The sequence below is a fragment of the Chiroxiphia lanceolata genome, chromosome 4 (assembly GCF_009829145.1).
Source record: "Chiroxiphia lanceolata isolate bChiLan1 chromosome 4, bChiLan1.pri, whole genome shotgun sequence".
NCBI classification, from domain to species: domain Eukaryota; kingdom Metazoa; phylum Chordata; class Aves; order Passeriformes; family Pipridae; genus Chiroxiphia; species Chiroxiphia lanceolata.
In genome coordinates this window covers 33,525,107-33,546,621 of record NC_045640.1, presented here as the reverse complement: position 1 = coordinate 33,546,621, position 21,515 = coordinate 33,525,107, and the positions used below count along the sequence as shown (strand labels likewise).

Genomic DNA, 21,515 nt, shown 5'->3' with positions numbered 1-21,515 from the left:
CTGTTAGATTTCATTTCCTATTATACTTCAGTAAGGTTTTTTCCGTTAAAGCACCGCTAAATAGTGATCCAAAATCATAGTTTTCCATGCACTTTTCAAAAACAGATACAGAACAGCTGAAACAAACCTTTACTATAGAAACATAAAAATCTGAAAATAATTCCTTCATGTGCAAGTGAGGTCTGCAAAGCTTCTCCTCCCCTTGCAAAGTTACTCACCAAAATCTCACAATCAATTATAGCCAGAAACTCTTGTAATTCCTATGATGTTTGTAGTCACACCTTATAATCCTGGTAAAAACAGTTCTTATCATAGAACATTAGTCATCACTCATGGAGTTACGGAAGTAGCTACTGCACAAACCCTGCAAGATGGAATGGAGTACTGCTCCATAATTTTATAATCAGTATAAAGTCAACCATACATGACTAAAAATTTTAAATCAACCATTTCAAGCCTTCAGTCAGAATACTACACTCTGGTAACTAGGTATGAATCTAGAACAAACTGCACAATCCCTGAGGTATTTTTTCAAGCAGTGAGGTTCAAGAATTAAACTTGTTTCAAGTTCCTGGCATGTCATTTCAGACATAACCCAATGGACTAAAACAGAACTATCATATAGATTTCTAAGCTGCAGGAAATATTTTTCCCTTTATAAAGAGCCTTCTTGACTTTTTCTCTGTATGGAAAAAACTTTGTATTCAAGGACAGCAAAGGTAATAGCACTCATGGCCTGTACAAGTGCTTTCTTTTGTTAGTATGTTTTTTTTTCCCTCAGTGATTTGAATTGCAAGTTCATGAATTGTAACTTCACCCAGACTTGCCGACTGACACTTTGGTATACCTGTAGTCTAAGAATACTTGGGAACAGATTTCATAAGACTGTATACTTAAATGACATTCAAGAGTAACTGTTTAAACTACTTTTACAGGTGGGAGACTATAAGAACAATACGGTTGTTCAGTTAGAGTTGTCAGTCGGCTTTGTTATTTAAGACCTGCGTCACATATCAAGTGATCCCATTAAGACACTAACTGAAGCTTTAATTTCTGTATTACACTAAAATTTATTACACTGTGGGACGGGGAGAACCACACGAACACAGCACAATATGAAACAAATGTTATCTAAAACTTGAGCTAAGATAATTCCAATTTTCTCAGTACTTTTTAACTCTAATTTAAATCACATCCAAACCAGGTAAGAAACCTTTTGACTTTTGGAAAGAATGGCAGCTGAGGTGTAAACAGTTAAAAGATGCTAATAATTCAAAGACTTCCTATTTTATTTCTCAATATTTGGAATGTGTATGGGGTTCATGACGAGTGCACTACTGATCACCTCTTCTGTCCAAACTAAGTATCATGCTATTTGTTTTTTTTTTCAAATACATTCTGAGGAAGGTATTTATTCCCAAGTCTTTAGTGATCATATAGTTCATATTTTCAAGTTTTTCTTTACATCCTCTGAAATCTGAAAAGTACTTTGTGACAACTCTCCCACCACTATCGAAATTCAATAATTTTAAGATATATAGCCAATATTATGAGGTCTGTCTACTATAAAACCATAAAAGCCAGATGCAGAGTTGCTCACACCAACAGCCAGTATAACCACAGTGAAGCAAAGGCCTCAGGCCAGTGTGCTTCCCTATGCTTCCCATAAAACATTGAGCCTGTTCTGGAAAATGTCAGAGTCTTATTTCAAAACTGGCCACAGCTATCTTCATTTTGATCAGTCACTGCTATGGTCTGGAACCAGCAGAGGAAGGAAACTCGGGATCACAGGTGATCTCTGTTAGGACTGTTGCGTGAAGTGGCATAAACATTTCAGGTAGATTGTCGTTGTGGATTTTTTTTTGCGCAGGTGTCAACCACTTCCACTAGCAACCATCTGTGACATGATAGCGGCCAAATGGCCATGAGGTAGGGATTACTTTCCACCATTTGTAGTGGCTCCAGGGCTATACAGACCATGATGTAACTCCCAGGGGTGGAACAGATCCCCACTGCCTCCTATGGAAGGCAGTGGGTAAATCACACAATGGAAACCACACCAGAAGGAACTTCTTTATCCACAGCATTCTCCAGGCCATAAACAGTGTGTTAGTGATCAGCCTAAGATGTCTTGAAATGTGTGTCACGCCGAAATTGACTGCTGGGTTACTGTATGGCTTTTGCTTTTCATCCTTTAACTCTCCTATCACCTTGAATGTAACTTGCCCTTTTACCCTTATTTGACGCCACCTTTGAAGTTTTTACTATATGAAAGACACTGTACGTTGTACATTCTACAATACTAATTTTTACCACAGGCATATGTTATTTCTTTATAGAGTGTGTGGAGTTTATATGTTCTACCCCCGGGCAGAGCTTCACGGATACGGCATGTAGGGAAAGGTGAAAGTAAAGAGTGGATATGATTGTTTTTTACTGCTTGTTTTACTGCCTGTAGCTGTCCTATCAGCTCTTAGGTATTTACTGACCCACTTTCAGGTGGTTCAACTGAACACATCTCCCCTACTCCCCGATCTCCAAAGCTAATTAGTCATCTCCCAGAATATTCAACACTGCCCCACATGAATAAAAGCCACCCGACAAAAATAATTTAATATTGGAGATGACAACTCCAAACTACCAAATACAGACTTTTTTTAATAGTTTGATTTGGTTTTACTAAAAAAATGAAATACACATTTAAAGTAAGCCTATATTTTAGCAATTTCATGCATCAAGGTTTTAACGATGACCAAAAATAAAGTTAGGAAAGAAGCCAAAGTTGTAAATAAAAAACATGCTTGTTTGCCTAATGGCTCTAATACTTTATCAAGTTATTTTGAATATTGTCCTGCCGTCCTACCTCCCCGAGAAATACTAAGTTGCTGTAGACTTTGAACCATGATTTATCATATTCAAAGATTATTAAAGTTTCAAAATTAAAGACAGAAGTTTTTGTAAGTTAATTAAAGAGAAAACCAATATTACTTAATAGCCATTTTACCTAGACCTACTGAACACGGAATATTTCAAACATCAAGTTAGGGTTTTTAAATTGTCTTCCTTGATATACAGAGGACTAAAAAGAACTAGCAAAGGCCTAGAAGCTTATTGTTTCAGAGAACTGAACCCAAATTTCCCAACTATGAGGTTTTTCTAAATATATAGAGAGCTTAAAACCAAACCAGAGTAATTTGCAAACAATTAACAATTTAAGACCACAATTTGAGTTAAAGTTTTGGAGAGACTACAGAACATGAGGGTGAATCACGAATACAAGCCACCATATGAAGCAAAGTTGCCATTATAGGAGTCACTGACTTTTGCCCTAATGCTGTAAAAATGGGGAGGGAGTGGAGAAGGAATGAAAGCCTGAATCTCTCCCACTCAGAGTAGGGCAACGACAGCCCACTACCTGATCTTGATGAATTTTATTTGGAGTAGCAACAGTTCTAAATTACAAGAGGATTATTAATTGCGGTTTTTATCTGATTAGCTCCATAGCCATAAATACTTAATTGGAGAAATGACAGCTTAGCCACAAAGGCTTTCACTTGACATATAGAATTTGAAGTCAGATATTTTAATTAAAAAATACTACTGTAGTGATGGATTAATTGTGCAATGCACCTGCCCAACTCTGAAAAGTGGGAATTTGTCAAAGAGTTAGAGACGTATGGACTGTTGTGTAATTCTGAGTGTTAATCTCTGAGAAGTTTTGGGGATAAGAACTCACAGTTCCTAGGATAATAAGATCAACATCCAACTGCACTAGTGATCTGGAAAGATATGAAGACAAAGATACAATGATTGTGAATTAAAAACGTCTCATAGCTATCAGAAGGAAACCACTAAATTTTAACAGACTTAAGACATAAATGGTGAGCATTCCAACCCTTCTTCCCAAGAGAATCATCCGAAAAAGAATCATTCATTACCTCATTGGAAACACCAGAAGAACTCTCTTGAAATAGTCCAAAATCTTTTTAGGTGGCTGCATCATAAAAGCAGAAGTGTAGAGATGAAATGGAGTAGAAACAATGGCAGCAAGGAATGAACATATGGAAAAAGGTGACACAGTTAGAAACTAAGTGTTGACAGCATCAGATACAAAGAGTGCACACACGGGGAGAATGGAAGGATGAACGTATTATATTTTTAATTATCTAATAAAGGTTAGTAACATTAGGTGGTAAAATTTACAACTGGATAGTTGAATAAATACCAGCATTTTTAATACCGATGAGACAGAAGAGTGTAAGCACTAGAGTTACGTTCTGCTGGAGAAATCTCAATCTATTTTATCTTAACAGTTATCATTATCAATAAATTATTGTTGACATATTGTTCATCAGAAGAATGTATCTGGACTGTTTCTGCCCACCTAGAGGGAGGAATGACAATAGGGCTTGAATGGCTGGATAAAGGGAGATAAAAAGTAATCAGTGAAAATGTGATACATTATAGACCACTAGACAACAAAGTAAACCCAGATACATTTAACTTTTTTTTTTTTTAATTTTCAGATGGTATTCAACTGGTCATTTTTTTAAATGTTACAGTTAAAAAATTAAATTTTTAAAAGAGTGTATGCAGTTTTGCTTTCTATTCTGGTCTCACTGAAATAGCTGAGAGTTCTGATTTTGGCTTATGGCTAGCTACAAAAAGTGAGTAAGGTATCTGGTTCCAGAGTGCCCTCCGTGGCCCTGTGTCAACTGCTCAGGCTCCTCATGTAGCCTGGCATGTCACTAATTAGAATTCTGAGGGGCCTCCAGAGAATTGTTGGCTAACAGGGAAAGAAAAGAATGGAAATATTTTAAATTCTGACACTCTCAAGTTCATGTCTATTTTGAATTTTCTGCCTGTGGGCAGATGCTTTTGTTTTTTTAAGTAAAAAATCACAGTGAGAATCCTGAGGAGCTAACAGAATACTTAAAAAGACTGGGCGAATGATTGGGTTTACTTCCCTCCTTCTTCTAAGGGATTTGAACTCCTGTTTTCCGCCTGTCTAGATACTCTAACCATCCCCTTAGACATCTTCTGGGAATGAAGGCATTTGCTATCCTTTTCCTAAAGATGTTAGAGTTGTACAGGAAAGAATTTGAGCTTTGTGGAGTGAGAGAGGGTGTGTGCAAAAGGAAGAGCAGGTGCATCTTCAACCTAGTTCTTGAGGCACTGTGCAGGGAGGAAGTGAAACCTAGTTCTCAGTCTTGCTTCAAGGCAATGCTACTGTTTACCCTTGTAAAAAATACACAAACAGCCTTTGGTACTTAGATACAATTAAGCCTGTGGTATTGCAGATTTGCAAGGCCTAGGAAATCAAAGGTGAAAAATGGAGATATTTCTGATTTTTAGGTGTCTCAACCAGATGGAACTCTTCAGGTTTATAATTTTAAACATAAATGTTTGCAGTAGGACTAAGGCAGCATCTGTTTGCCCAAGTCCTTTTATCGATACCAGCTATTTGTGAAAATTGGAGCAGAACTGAAGTCTGTCAGTACAAGCAGGTGTCCAGCCTGAAACAGAGCAACCAGTATCTCGTGTTCAAGTATAAAATATGTATTCTGAACATATGCATATAAGAGAGGAAAATAGGGAAAAAAATATCAGCATTTACTGCCATAAGAAATTTGTATATGGCTTCCTACATTTAAATGTAGATACATTCCTTCAAGTAAAATACATTATTTGTAACTTAGCATCCCTAAGCAAACTGACATGTTTTTCTGTTCTAAAAGATTGTCAAAAATAATCCAGCCAAATGCAAAAGATTTAGGGAGACTAGAAAAGTCTAGACTAGAAAATACCCCTGTTTATCATGCAATTTATCTTGTTATTACATATTTACACATACTCCATATTAAAGCTACTAATGCCACTGCTCTGGCAAATTAAGAGTCTATTTGAAAAAATATTATTTTCAAAAAATAAATGCGATGAATTTATCGCCCTTTCTAAAAAATTTCTCATATTAATTTTACTACCATATACTTGCTGAATTTGGTAATTTAAATTCCTCATCATAAAAATACTTTTCCTAATGTGTAAATATTAATATTCTGTCCTCACTTACGGACGTCCAACTCCAGTTCTGAAAAGAATTTATACCAGGGTTCGTTTTCTAAATCTATGTCATCAGGGTTTATGCGATCAGTCTGGAGCAGTTGTGAAGGAAAAGGGAAGGAAAAGGTACACACTGAGCAAAGTGCCAGAAATGCCATGTCACTTTAACAACAAATAGACAAAGACAAAACAAATATGGGGAAAGAAATGGAATAAAATCAAAGAATGAAGATGGTATTTAAGACAGAGAATATTCTTGTTCAAGAGCTGACATTGACCGGTAGCTTTAAAACTTTTATTTTTGTTGATGTTCTTCCAAGGGCTGGAACTTGTCAAACATTTTAAAATTACACTTTTTAAGCTAAGAGGACTCTTTGACTTTTCTTTAAACATCATTGTATTAGTTAAGTAGATTTAATTCTACTAAAGATTCCTAGTTAAGAAGATGGTTTAAGTGATTTTCATCTCCAGCATAGGCAAGAAATTGCCCATCTGATCAGCAATAAAGACATAACTTTATCTGTATTGCTTTTGGCCATTCCTCGTCTTCTCACAAAGCACGTTAATTCTGGATCTTGCTGTCTTGAAGCAAGCGCTGAGCAGAGATAAGGAATATGCATCATGCAAGCATCACTATGTTAAAAAGCCACTTCAGCATATGAAAAAGGAACTTGTACATTTTAAATTCTATAGTCAAAACTTAGGGAACAAAAAAATTATGCATTCCATACTATTTGTTGCAGCAGTACTATGTAATACTTTATCTTGCATAGCCTTGTTGACGCAATGAAGTATTTTTTTCCCACAGTGAAAAAGATTGTTTTCATCTGAAAATTCTCCCAGCTAAGGGATAAAGTAGCAATTGATAGCATTAAGGAAAGTCTTCAGTGAACAGAACAATAATTGACAGATTTATTCAAGTAGCATGAAAACATGACAGTGCAAAACAGTTCAGCTCTCAATGGGATATCTAATCAACTGTAAACTTGGCTGCATTAATTACTTTCTAAATAGCTCCAGTTTCTTTGCAGGACCGATGTAGGCTTTCATGCAGCACAGAATTACAGTGAACTGTTGGCTTAAAGATCTCTGAAACAGAGAAATCCTCTTGTTAAAGACACCTCTGAATTTAAAGTTGCATTCTCCATAACTGTAACTATGAGAACTCAGACACTAATTATTGTGCGACCTAGAAGGCGGTCGTCAAAGAAGACAGGGTGCAGCATACAGAATAACACTGGTAATCAAATCTGTAACACTTTTTCCTCCGGAGTCAAGCTGTCACCAACACGCTAAAACAATCACATACAGCTATTTCTGTTTTCTGCAACAGATAACGTTGTGCTCTTGATCATTTCAGACAATTAAATATATCTTACAGCACTTTACTTGCTGACTTTGATGTTACTGGGACAGACTCTCCACTCTGTTCTATTGAAAGGCCAACAACCCTTCAGAACTACCTTGGTGCTCACATATCTATGAGCTGTTCATGCAATATCTGGACCCCAACTGTTGTTCTACACACTTATCTTCAAAATATCCTTTCAAGAAAGGGAAGTAGTGGGAGTGTGAATGGAGTGGGAAGTGAATGAAGCTGATGAAAAACTTAGGAAGGGTTAGGAAGTGAAGCTCCTCTGGAGTTTTGCCCTTTTATTTCCACCATCCACAGCTGTAACTCAGCAGTCTTAATGACAACTGTTTGAACTCAACTATAGACACCTAAGTCTTTAGTGGAGAAACACCACTGAAATTATTTCCATGAACTGACCACTAAAAATTTGTGAATTTAATAGAGACTATGATTACTTTAAGAAAAACACCATGATTCTCTTCTACAGAGATATGAAAGCATGAGAGCAAAACATGACAGATTCACAATGCAGAAGATAACTTTGTTATATATCAATTTGATTCCCATTACAGAGAACACTTGGCGTATTCAAAGGTTTTTCGCTTACCTTAAAAAAAAGAAGGCCACAATTTAGATCTGAATAACCTGAGAAAACAGTACTAAACAATTCTTTTTCATCCATTTTCCAATCTAAGTTACAGTATGTTGAAATATGGTTTGTTTTTATCTTTCTATTCTATCAATAAATTAATTTTCACAGAAATGTTAATATCAACAAATGGGTGCATCTACATTAAATAAATAAAAAAATCCCTTCAAATACATACAGGGTTGAAATTGTGGAGCTTTTGGCACTACAAATCCAGGCCTATTGACATTACTTTCTTGGCTAGCGAGCATCAGCCCTGTGAGCCTCAAGGTGCCCAGAAGAGCAGCAGCCTCACACCCACACATTGCTGAACCGGTGTCTCTCCTTGCAGGGAGGCAGAACGGACTGTCAGATCTGTTGGGCTTCCACCCAGCTAGCCAAGGAGACAAAAACCAGTATGGGAGTTGTTGGCTCCCTTTTCATATTCAAATACTCTCACAATTAACTGCAAGCTTTAAAAGCCTTGTATAAAGCTAGAAATAGTGTATTTTAACTAGTTTCTAAGTTTTTCAGTTCTTCTCGTGTGGTATTCTGCAAATAAAATGAGACTGTAAGGAACTGTGTAAAACTTACTCCATGCACACAAGACCTAATTTAATTCACAGCTTAAACCGCAGAGGGCAGCAAACAAAAAGAAACTGAGCACTAAAGTCCGCAAATTCTCTGCTGCCTGGCAGTTCTAGAAAGGACTCTGCATTCCCTGTTCTACTCAGATCAATACACAGGCAATTGATTTTGTTTGGTTTTTGGATTCTGTTTTGCTGATGGACCTTTTTCTATTATCTCCTCTTCTAAGAGACTTGAATCCCTTTGCCTTAAAAACTGCAGTTGGCTTAGTCTCACAAAATATCTCCCAAACTACTGGAATAGGCGGCAAAAGCAACAAAGGAAAATCCGTTTTTATGACTTGTCAGTCAAACCAAGTCATGTTCCAACACTCTATCCTTCATCTAGTCATTTAGTAATATTTTGATTACTTGTTGAAAATATGCTACCTAAGACCACCAAGTAACTTCACTCCTTTTGCACCAGATGGTCAACACAACACTGCATCAGCATACTCGAGCATAGAACAACATGGTCCTTGAAAGAAATTACATCTGTAGTGTCACATGAAACTTTGCTTGTGCTTGATTTGATACGCACAAATAGACATTCACAGGTAACAACCGAAAGTGTGCATTTAAACTTGTGAGTTAAATGGTTCTTACATGCATGGTCAAATCAATATTTTGCATTTGCAAATTCAGACACCACACTGAAACCTATTTAGAACAATGGGCTGAGATGCTTATTGACAATTTGGTTTTGTCATTTTATTACCTCTAAAGAGTTTGCTTTTGCCTTTTTTTTGGACTACTTTTAAATAGCTCCAAGTCTACTACTGGAGTGACTTAGTCCCTCCATATTTTTATGAGAAGAAGTATTTTTTTAATGACATATTAAAACTTACCAAGCAGAATATTCTGATAACCAGCTTAAGATGTCAAAAGCAATCAAACTCACATATTATAAAGAAAATGTTGAATTTTTCACTATTGGAAAAACCAAACCAAACTAAAACCCAACAGAAGTACAAGCCAAGTCTATTTTTTGGTCTTTGACAAAACATTAATTTTTTTAATTTATTCTGATCAGTAGAAAATTTGTATACTGAACAAACATTAAAAAATCTAGAACTAAAATTTAACCTTTCATTTTTATCTGACTAGCACATGTACTTCTATGCTTAGACTAAAACACCTGATGAAAACAGAGGCAACTATTGCTTGTATCAATTTTATGAAGTCTTTTTTTACAGCAACACTATGATTCTTCCTTACATGTTCTACCGCGGAAATAGAGAAATGTACATATATGAAGGAATTCTTCTCAGATACAAGGTAAAAACTAATAATAATAAAATTTAACTTCATGTTCATGGGAGTAGAATTATTACACCACCATACACTTATTTACAGAAGTTAAACATGCATTTTTAGGAAACAAATCATGGTTTGGATGACATTGGAGAAAAAGAATATTTAATTGAATTGCAGACATTGGAGATGGAAATATACATCAAACAAGTTATGTACCACCTTACCAGTGTTATAATATTAGAAGAAATAGTAATGTTTTCTGGGCTTATTGAAATAGGAAAAAAAGGAGCTTCATCACCATGTCTTGTAAGACTATTTAATGCCTTAATATCACTTACTTTTACCTGTAATCTCAAAAGACTTAATTTCACAGAAAAAGAGTTTGGTGTTTTTCTAGCTAACAAAAAACAGGACTACTGCAAAGACCACAAAAACAGAGGAAAAGGTGTTTCTCACTGTTGACATACTACATATTCTGAAATTCAATTATTTCCCTAATTTAATTTAAACTGGCAAAATAAATTCAGTGAACAAGCATGTAATACCTAAGCAAATAATAATCCAGTACCGATTACATAAACCTCTTCTTTAAAACTGGACACTCTCAACCACCTCAACCTCAGAGTAAAAGACAAAGAAAAGAAAATATTGCCATTGATACATAACAGTTTTCCTAAATAAGAAAGTCTTAAGATAGAATAAAGGTAAATTGGAAGGGCTGGGTGAATGTATCTTTCAGGAAATGAAAACCTCCGTTGTTATTTTGCAGGCATTAAGCATAGCTTTATCAGACATGCCTGTGAAAAATTCTGTAATTGCAATCATTATTCAGAAAGCAGGAATAAAGGCTTCTAATTATATGTTAATGTACACTCAGTAATCACAGAGTAATTGAGGTTGGAAAGGACCTTCAGAGGTCATCTAGCCCAACCTGCTGTCAAAAGTAGGTCTGATCAGATCAGGTTGCTCAGGGCTGTGTTCAGGTGAGTCCTCTCTGGGCAACCTTGACCAGTATTTGACCAAAATCTCCTTAGATGTACAATTAAGCATACCCTGAAATGCAAATACTTTATTTTTATGCATTAATTAATCAGTAGTAAGTGCAGATAATACTACTGAAAATAAGTGCTGGAGATGCACACCAATTCAAAAAGCAGTTTCCATTAACTCACACTTCTGCTCGTCATCCATGAGGTTTGCACAGTGGTGGTTTGTTTTCTTGGAAACACCAGAAGTTACAAGTTTAGCAACTAAACCAAACTCACATTTTCAACACAACCATCAGATAACAGCAAAGATAAATTGCTGCAAAACTGTATTTGAAAAAGGACCTTCAATATTCCTCTAAGTAGTTATTATTAGTAGTAATAATGAAAAGATAACCTCTCACCAAATCTCTTACTGTATTACCCATTTCATTTATATGTCTTACCGGTCTTTCATGTTCAAGGATTGATGACTTTCCTGGCTCATATTCAAAAATACTTCTTGGTTCAGAACGGAACTTGCGAGTATCTACCTTTCTGTCAGGAGGATCCCAGTCATTTCTAAACAACAAACACAAGCAATTGAGCTAATTTACTGTCATCACCATCTACTTTACAAGTTTGTGCAACAGACACCTGCAAAGCCCAATGAGCTTCAGAATGGTTACTCTTTCCAGATTTCACTTGTGAAATGTCTAGTCTAGTATCCCAATCATCTTAACCAGTTTACAGCAGGTATACTCAGTACAGGAGGAAAAATACTAGAGATGTCTGGCCTTTGTGATCACTCACATTTTTGTTATAACTAGTAGATCAGTTTAAAAACTTCCCTGACATACTGTAACAAAATATCACAGCATTGCATACCACTGCAAATAGCTATACTTGTTTTGTGCACTATACTAATATAGGCAAGTGGTAGATATTTTTGGAATCACATAATATGATAATAATTCCATATTGAAAAAAATATAACATTTTCTGAGACCAAAAGACAGTGTGAAAATCTATTAGATGCTCATTATTCTGATCTGTAGTAGAACTGCTCCTGAATATCCTTGCAAGCAGTGTACTGTTTCCCTAGAAACTTGAATAGATAAGCACAAGGAAGAATTTGGCAGTTGACTTTGGACCAGAAATGTATCCATTTTCTCTATAATTACAAATTTGCTTTCAATTTAATAGTGCTAGGCAAAGAATAAAAGTAACCCATGCTCCGATATTTTTTTCAATCATTTACTATCTTATATTACTAGATACCTATACATTTTTGGGGAGTAGTTAGCTAATTACAGTGAGAGCTACCTTTTCATGGCAGTTTTTGTCATACCTACCTACATTGTATTTGGAAAACTGTAGCTTACACGTACTTTTATTTAGCTCTGAGTAAAATGACCCACTAGTAACTCAAAGGATGGAGCAAAAGGAAGGGGAAAAATTACCAGCTATTGTCTTATTTACTGTAAGACAGAGCACACACTGATTAAATTTTACCAGTTCTACTGGCCTCTCTGATGTGACCTGACATCATGTGACCTGCCTTAAAAAAATCTATGGGGTAGCTTTTGTTTATAGCATACATGCAAGTGCAATTTCTGGGACACAGACTCCTCTATTTATAAAGCACCCTACATTTCAAGGGAAGTAGTTCTATATGGCTCTATTGTTTATATTCACTGAGGAAAAAAATTACTTTCAGAGCAGAAAAGGTATTTTTTGAGAATGAACAGGAAAATGAAATGTTCTGATCAAGTTGCATTGTACTGCAAGTCACTGAAGAAAAAAGGATGCTACTGAAATTGATTGAAACTCAGTTCACCTAATTTACAGTGTTCAGCCTGTAATCCCGAATAGATTGTATTTTTGAGCCCAAATGTTAATGCAAACCATATCTTTGCTCTCAGCTATACATATGCGATACATATGGACCTAAGCCTCTTATGTGAGATTTCAAATACTCAGGCTTTATAGGCAATTAAAAACTGAATCTACCAACGGCAGGAAAAGAGTGATGAGCTACAGCTTTTGACAGTGGGCAAAGCATAACTAACGTGTTTGGAATCCTCTTGCCTGGAGAACACAGATTTCCACTGCCTTTCTTATCATGCAGGGAAAGACCAAAGGAAGGCTAAAGAGCAAAATTCAGTGCTGAGCAGTTACTTTCAATCTTGACAAAAGGAACTGCAACAGGCCTCGGTTTCTGTGAGCAAGGCACTTGGCCTAGCACAGGACAATGACTCATATAACTTCAGAGTTCAAAGTTAAGTAGATTCACATTTTGGTGCCTTGCTAAAAAATCTACACTTCTCTTATGAACTGCTAAGAAAATTCAAACGTCACGGCCTTTGGGAGGCAGCTCAACTCTAACCTTTAGCATTTCCTCTTGACAATCTGCCCTTGGCAACAGGGTAGTCAAAATCAGTAACCATCAAGCAATCTCATCTTCCTCTGCAATATATCTGCTGAATTACATTTTGAATTGCCACTACCTACAAAGTTTTCAAAAAGCCATAGTTATGGTCTTAATTTTAAACACCTAGTATGGTCTTTCCTCATAATATTTTATTCAAACTACTTACTATTTGAAGATGTTTAATATAATTAAATTTCTACATATAAATACATCTATAATGTTTGAGCTGAAAAAAATGGGCAAATTCTGTTTTGTTGCTTGAGTGTAACCAAGACAGGTGGGCTTGTAGGCATAAATTAAAGAAAAAAACTTGACCCTTTTAATATATTTCATATATATATATATATATATATATATATATATGAAAGGTTTTTGCTTGAGCTAGTATCCAGAGATATGCTGAAATCTACAGAGTTTGTGTGCAGGTCACTTGCATGGTTTTATCAAAAGGATAAGCACTTATTTCCTGAATTATTAATTATTAACTTTTTCCAGACTGGACTCTAACCACAGGGATCTGGCTTTGTGCACCACATTTGGAGCTGGAAAGCCATGAGAGACCTGAAATACACTTTTAATCTGTCTACACTATCTTGGTCTACCAAAATGGAGGTTGAAAAAAATGCAGATATAAAGTACTTCTGAGCTGTGGGGAAACGTGTGTTGACTGCTACACTCTTACAGTTTTGCTCTTCCTTGACTTTCAATTTATATCATCTTTTCGATCCTTTGTTTTCGCTGCTGGATACACTAAATGGCGTCTCCTACTCAGAAACTAACTATTGAAGACAACTGCTAGGGCACAGACTAAATCACAACAAACAAGACAATCCCACTAATAATAATAAAAGTGTTAAATGCTCATGGTCATACCACTTGTAAGAATAAGCACTTCTTCAGCACACTGAAGAAATGACAGCACCATGCATGATGCCCAGACTACAGGTGAAGATTACCCCTCATCACCTGACTGTCCCTTGAATAAAGCCCTTGAAGTCATATTATTCTATAGCTGGTATTTTATCCTTTGTTGCATTCTGCAATTGGAATACCATACATACCAAGAACACATTTTGAAAATATGTTAACTTACTTTTCTGGTGTAGACCTCTGCCTCAGACGATGTGGTGGTACTGGAGGTGGCACATGTGGGGGTGGTAAAGGGGACGAGACCTTAAAGGCATCGGAGCTACTGTCAGAAGCGCTTTTAGACAAGGGTCTGTATGTCTGTGTCTTTGCAGCTGGATGTGCCTGAGCAGAGAAGGATGGACTGTAGCTACCTAATATAAAACAAACCCAGAACAGTCATAGCATGAGAATGTGTTCTAAAAAAACGCAACACAGAATGCATTTATAAGAACCCACAGTAACTCAGTAAAGCTGTAAGGTTACAAAACGTGTAAATGCACCTTCAAAAGTATATTGTTGTGTACCATTAGAAAAGTCTGTACGTATTTCTATATAAAACTACAAACACACAGACAAAGTGCAGTATAGTTAAAATAAATTCATTATTAATTTGACTGGAAGAGAAGTTAATGGGTGTATATATCCATCCATCCATCCACAACTGTTAATGACAGCCTGTAATTAATCCCCAGGCTCATCCTGTCAGGAAGAGAAGAGGCAGGAAACACACCTTTTTTCATTGTTTTAATAATTAGTTAGTCTGGGACAATGAGGCAATAGCATATCTTGAAGAGGAACACAAGAGTACAAAGAGATGTCAAACCACTGACTCACAAGAAGTGCTCTCAACAGCATGGAAAAAGGCACTACAGAGAGCATGTCAAAAACGGAACTGGAAAGATTCTGAATGGCATTTTTGCAGAAGGTACTATGGATTTTTTGCACATAGTCTATTCATGCTTTCATTTTTGTTTATTTTTGTAAATAATTTTACCATATGGTTATAATCCTCTGAAATACACAATGATTTTATATCTTAGATGAATGTCTTTTCTTGAAGCTAAATAACATCCATGCCAGTGCCTATAGCAAAAATGGTCAAGATCATAAAACAGAATCAGTTTTATTAGGCACTCTTACTGCATATTTTTAAGGTGTTTCCATTATATCCTTTTTATCCTTTCATGTCAATAATTAGCATTTGCATTTTCACACAGTAGTTCCCTTTCCATTTTCACAAGGAAAGGCTGTGTTACTCACAATCACTAGTGAAAAATAAATGGAATGTAATCAAGAAACTACAGTATTACAGTGTTTTCCATCTGCAGTGAGAGGCCCACAGCTGCAATTCATTCTGTGGTAAGAATTAAACTAGAATTAAACTAAAATTAAACTTGTTTCATTTGCGGGAAAAAGGCATGAACAACTGAGATCAAACAAGACAATAAAATGTGTTTCTATAAGCATTATAAAAGCAAGCATGAAGAGTTATCTACCCCATTACTTGCTGACATTAACAAAAGACTAATTTTGAACAGGGAATAATTCCTACCAGTACAGTATGCATATGCAGTATTATAAAGTCTGCGTCGTCATCTACAAAAAGAAATACATACATTACAGTAGTGCCATACACGTCAGTCTATCCCAGAAATGCAGTTTTGTTTTTGCAAAAACAGACAGAAGATCAGAGGCACTGAAGCACTGTATTCTTTTCCTCATCTCATAAGTGTTTTTGGAAGACTCTCTCTCCCCCCATTATACTTTTCATAGGCTGTTTTTTACCATCTTATTGCTAGAATGGCATCTTCTGGTCATGTTACCCACATTGCATACTTACTAAGTTAAAACCAAATTGCAAATTATAGATTTTTATTTGTTCTTTTCCCTTCCCCAAGCTCAATTTCTTCGTTTTGTCAGCTTTCCTCTGCTAGAGACTGTTAATTGTCGTTCCTATCACAAAAATCAAGCCCAAATATCTACGATGTGACTAGTGTTCAAATAGGTCTTGTAAGCCAACATTTTCCTGCCTACATTTCTATTCTCCCACTAACAGTCTGTGTAACCATACTGAATGTTAATTCTACCTCAGACAAACGAAGTCTCCTTCCTTCTGGAGGTGTAATAGCATAGTTGGCATTTATTAGAGTTTCTTGACATCCCTGGTGACAACCATGATAAAGGACATTAACTTTAAGATACCAATGTCACCAAAGTTCCATTTCAGCAAAACCAAGTAAGATAATCTAGGAAAACAATTAAATTCAAGCCCAAAATTTATCCCCAAACCTTGTGCTGTTCTAGCACTGGAGCTCTCTAAAAGGAGATTTACACTGGCCAACTTCTCATCCCTAAAACTGGACATGAGGATCACTTCACTGAGCTCCCCAGTGAGATGGTAATCATGCTGGTTGCATACCTATCCTAATAACTTTAATTTTATTTAGTTCTAGGAATAAAATAAACCCATTAGAAATTGTCAGCCTACACCAGAGGAAATAGCTCTCTCCACAGTAAAACTATCACTGAATTTATGAATTAGATTTGATTCATTATCTGACGCTTGGTGAACTCTTGTATTTTCACATAGCAGACAATCAAAATGCAGAAAAATGTATATTTTAATATGAATGAAAAATCATCTAGACAAAACAAAAACATACTCACCAGGTTTATGAACCATATGGATTTGCTTGAACATTGTCTTGTACCAATCCTTTGGCCTGTCAACTGTCTAAAGAAAATAGTTTTAACAATTAACAACAAAATCAAAATACCTGGTGTACAGATATGAGCAGACATTTAATGCTATTCTAGACAGAAAGTCTATTATATTTTGTTCTCTATTTATTATAATAATTTTCATACCATGTATTTCAAATGGTGTATTTATGCTTTTCATCTAGGAATTCCTGTAACAAATTCTAGAAGACACTGAAGACTGAGTCAGTCTTGGACTCTGACCTTGGGAGAGTACAATGGTAGGAACATAGGAATTAATATCAACATCAACAGTCTTAGTGCCCTATATGTGACAACGATGAATGCTAGATTCTTTACAGGAAAATAAAAATACCTCAGCAATTACGATTACAAGCATGTAAGAAGGGCTTCTTTTGAACTCCTGGCAATTTTCAGCTTAAATCACCTTCAAAATCTAATTGTTAAATAATGCAGAAAGACTCTGGAATGCTACTGAAAAAAGAATTAAGATCACACTATATTTAAGAGTTAATGTTTGGATTGTAAACGAAGAGTAGTCCTTTTATCAGTTTTAAATGCCCTTTCCAGACAACTTATTTTTAATTTATTTTTCTGTTTCAATAATCACTCATTAAATGATACTTATCCTTACTTTTGCAAACTAAGTAATTCCGAAATTCCCAAATTCTGCTCATATCAACACCTGCTTCTGCTTCTTTTCATCTCTCACCCTTCTGCATTTTCTCTTTTGAAGTCATTTTCTTTGAGGTAGGATAATAATATTTCAGAAAAGAATTAACTCAAAGGCAAATATGTTTCAGTATTTTTCTCCTTAAATTTTACTTGTCTCTCAGTAGTCAGAAAAGTAAGTACTTTAATGCAGAGAATCAGAGAATGCTTTGGGTTGGACAGGACCTTAAAGGTCATCTAGTTCCAACCCCCCTGCCATGGGCAGGGACACCTTTCAATAGACCAGGTTGGTCAGAGCTCCATCCAGCCTGGCCTTGAACACCTTCAGGGATGGGGCATTCACAACTTCTCTGGGCAACAAAAAACCCTCAACTCCCCCCCCAAAACCACCCAAACAAAAAATACAAAATATTTTCAAACCTCATGGTGCACAGGGATAATTCAAAAGACCCCTCTCGAAGTGGGGGTCTTGCAGCAGCTAACACTAAATCTGCAATCACTTTGCCCCACTCCTCTTTACCTGAAAAGTGAAAATCTACAAATTCTTTCCTACAGAATACTGGACCGATCTGAGAGTGATCACCTGGCTCCATGTCATCTTTACTAAATCACACTTTACCCTAAATACTGTTACAGCTACTATACATAATGCATCTGTTTGTTAACAATGGTGAGCTCTTACTATTAAGGGACTAGGCAAAAATGCTCCCATATTTTGAGGACTCAATATAACGTTCTCATAAAATTGCTATTAAATAACATTTTAAAAGTGTTTAAAACAAGAGCTGACAGTCAGTTGAAGAACTGGGAAATCTGCTGGGTAAGAAAAAAATTTAAGCAGGGGATTATGCTTTTTATCTAGACCTGCTTGCAAGACAGAGATGAAGGAGATACAGCTTTGTCTCAAGATAGGTCCCTTCCTCACCAGTATGCTGAGTTCTGCCAAGAGTAAGATATTCAGAAGTGGATTTTGGACATTTTAACTTGTTTCCCTAAAGGTATTAAACATCTCTACTAGTGGAACTCTGGTAAGAGTAATTTAGCTGGATTTGAAACAAGTATGCTGTTTGGTGCTCCAGGATCATATATACTCAAAGTTTACAAGGAAGTCCAGGAGGTCTGCAGGAATTCACACTGATGGGCATAACCTCCATGCTACTCCTCATTTCCCACAGCAACAGAAACCTGCAACAAACAGTCCCACGACATTGCAACTGCCTTCTGATTGTATTGGGCCAAGAAGAGTCTTTCAATCAGTGGTAGGTGAATAGATAGCAAATAGTGCATAAATACTACTACTATGTCCCTACTGTTTGTCAAGTCACAAAGGTGCATCGATATCTCTTTGCTGGATCCTTGTCATGTCCTCCATAAATATACAAGAGGTTCCCACATAGCGATCAGGCATGGAGAAGCTCCCACATGACCAGAGAAGAAGGTGTCCCAGCACCTTTCTGGACATTTGAATATTTCTTTTCTCTCATCATCTCCCTCCCATCCCTCTCCTTGGGGTTTCAAGCCTCAGCCAATAATTTGTCTTTAAATTATAAGGCAGATAGGATTACTTAGAAATGCATTAATTTTGAAGTATATTTTTTCAATTTATATTCACTAATCCCACACACCAACACTGTTTGAGAAATTAACAGTATTCACAACGCACCAAGCCATTCAGATGCCATCCTGCTTTGCATACATTATAGCTGATGCAATTGAATATTGGAACATGGTACCATCATACATGAAAAAACAATCAGCCAAATAGCATGAAGAGGAGATACGGAGTAACTGCAGTTGGTCTTAGGAGAGTCTGTAATTACTGTGGTATTGTAATTATCCATCAGGAAATATGCAATTAAAGGAGGCATTTATGACTTTCAGTGGAACTTTGGTGGTTTTTTTTTGGTTTGGTTTGGCTTGACTTTTTCCCAAGCTGAAATACTACATCACTAAGTATCAAAAGAAATGCGGTAGGACTTTATATTTTTTTTTCATTCTTAGTAAATAGAGGCCTTTTCAGTCTACAGATTAATTTTGACAGTTCACAGAATCACAGGACAGAATATGTTGAGCTGGAAGGGACCCACAAAGCAATCATTCTGGAATAAACTAAACCAGCATAGTCTTACTGCTTTCCTTGAATCTGTTTTTCCCTTAACCTAGGACCCTGTTGGTAGTAAACTCTGGTGGTGTGTAAGGTCTTAAAGAGCACAGCTACCTGTCTCAAACACTGCCAAGGCCACAGAAGGAACTGCCATAAGATAAGACACCACAGTAGGAACTTGAGACAACACAGAAAGAAGTGCTAATTCCAGGCCCGGCAGAGGTGAGGTCTGGTTAGCACATTCTGGTTAACCCATCAGGAGAAAAATTCCACTGTGGCAAACTGAGGGAAAGGAAGCAACAGCTCATACACATATCACCTCAAGTTATGGGAATAGCATGTGTGACCATCCTGTGGATACCCGGAACTTGGACTGTATAAAGGTGGTACCCCCAGAGGAACAACTCTGGGACCTCCACCACCCAAGAAGCCCAGGATGAAGGATGACAACAGGATGCCGCTGGATCCATGGGTGGTGACTCTGCTATGCTTGATCTCTCTCTCTTCTTATTCCCTCCCCCCTCCCACTCTTTTTCTATTTCTTTCAATCTCTCTACCTAACATTCACTGTACATATAATCTGTAACACTGATTTCAGCATATGGTCTTTCTTGCACCTTAATTCATGCAGAGGCATCTCTCACTAATTGGATCATACCATGGTGTCATTGACTCTGAATGCTTTTCTGAGCGAAAGAGCATCCTTACCCTCTCTTTTTCTGAAGACTTCATTTTTAATTTTACCTTCTCTGGGGCAGGGCTTGGCACAGCGGCAGAACTTAACAACGATCTGAATTTTCAGATTTGCACTTCTCAGACCTGGCAGGAGCTGAATGGTATAGAAGGAACATGCTAACATGGGATGAGCATTCTGAGAGAATGGAAGCTTTATAGGAGTCATTTTCTCTCTCAGCAGCTTTGGAGGTTCGGAGAGGTTCGGAGAGAGATCACTCTGTTTTCCTTGGCTAAACAGCTGTCACAAACTATGTTCTGAGAGTAGAAACAGACTTGTAGGAGATAACCACAGCTTGAAAAACTGCTCTGCTTCTGAAAAGCCATCAAAGTCTGGAATACAGATTCTCTTGAGTTCTTATTTACCTGCTTAACTTTGAGCAGCATAGCATTTTGAAACCACACTGTGTGTGTGTTACCTATCACCATGAATCTGCATTTACTGCCTTTTTTGATACACTGTTGCCATTTTGCAAGGATCAAAGAATAAGAAACTTTTAAACCGCCATGAAATGATAAATTCAACTAATTTGGAAACTTATTTCTCTCCACAGATGGAGTGAGGCTAAACTTTCTGGGAGAAGATTCCTATTTGGATTACTCTCACTGACTTGGAGAAAGAGAGGGTGATTTATCCTACCTTCTCCTATTCATGGAAAACGCAGTTTTAGCATTTAGCAAGGCATAGCATATTTGAGTCTTTTGCTGACAGCTATACCAACTTTGTTCTTGCACGATTGGGGTACACAGGGCTCAAATACACTTGTGTACATTTAAAAAGTAATCTCAAATCAATTATCTTGAAACAATTTTACTACCAGCTAACTCTTAAGGAAGTAGAATAAGGACACAAAATGGATCTCAGACACACACACACACATGCTAGCATAATCTTTTAACTTATATCTCACTGTGAGAATTATTTCTATAACACTGAGATTATAGGCTATAAGATATTTCAAAATGAAACATAACAAAACCCAGCAAATCCAGTGGCAAAATGTCGTACTTCAAATTGCATTATATTTTCAGGAGAAAATCTGAGAGACT

The 21,515-nt window shown here is 36.5% G+C and overlaps 1 protein-coding gene across 1 annotated transcript in view; it reads right to left on the bottom strand.

Annotated features, from left to right (window-relative positions):
- The window catches only part of SORBS2 (sorbin and SH3 domain containing 2), a gene marked incomplete at its 5' end in the record, with an annotated part of 47,244 nt that extends 31,416 nt beyond the window's left edge, over positions 1–15,828 (bottom strand). The window contains 3 exons of the mRNA XM_032686677.1: positions 11,361–11,475; positions 14,421–14,607; positions 15,789–15,828. Coding sequence (XP_032542568.1) covers positions 11,361–11,475; positions 14,421–14,607; positions 15,789–15,828 — 342 coding nt within the window. The remainder of the gene's footprint in view (positions 1–11,360; positions 11,476–14,420; positions 14,608–15,788) is intronic.
- Between the last annotated feature and the right edge of the window lie 5,687 nt (positions 15,829–21,515).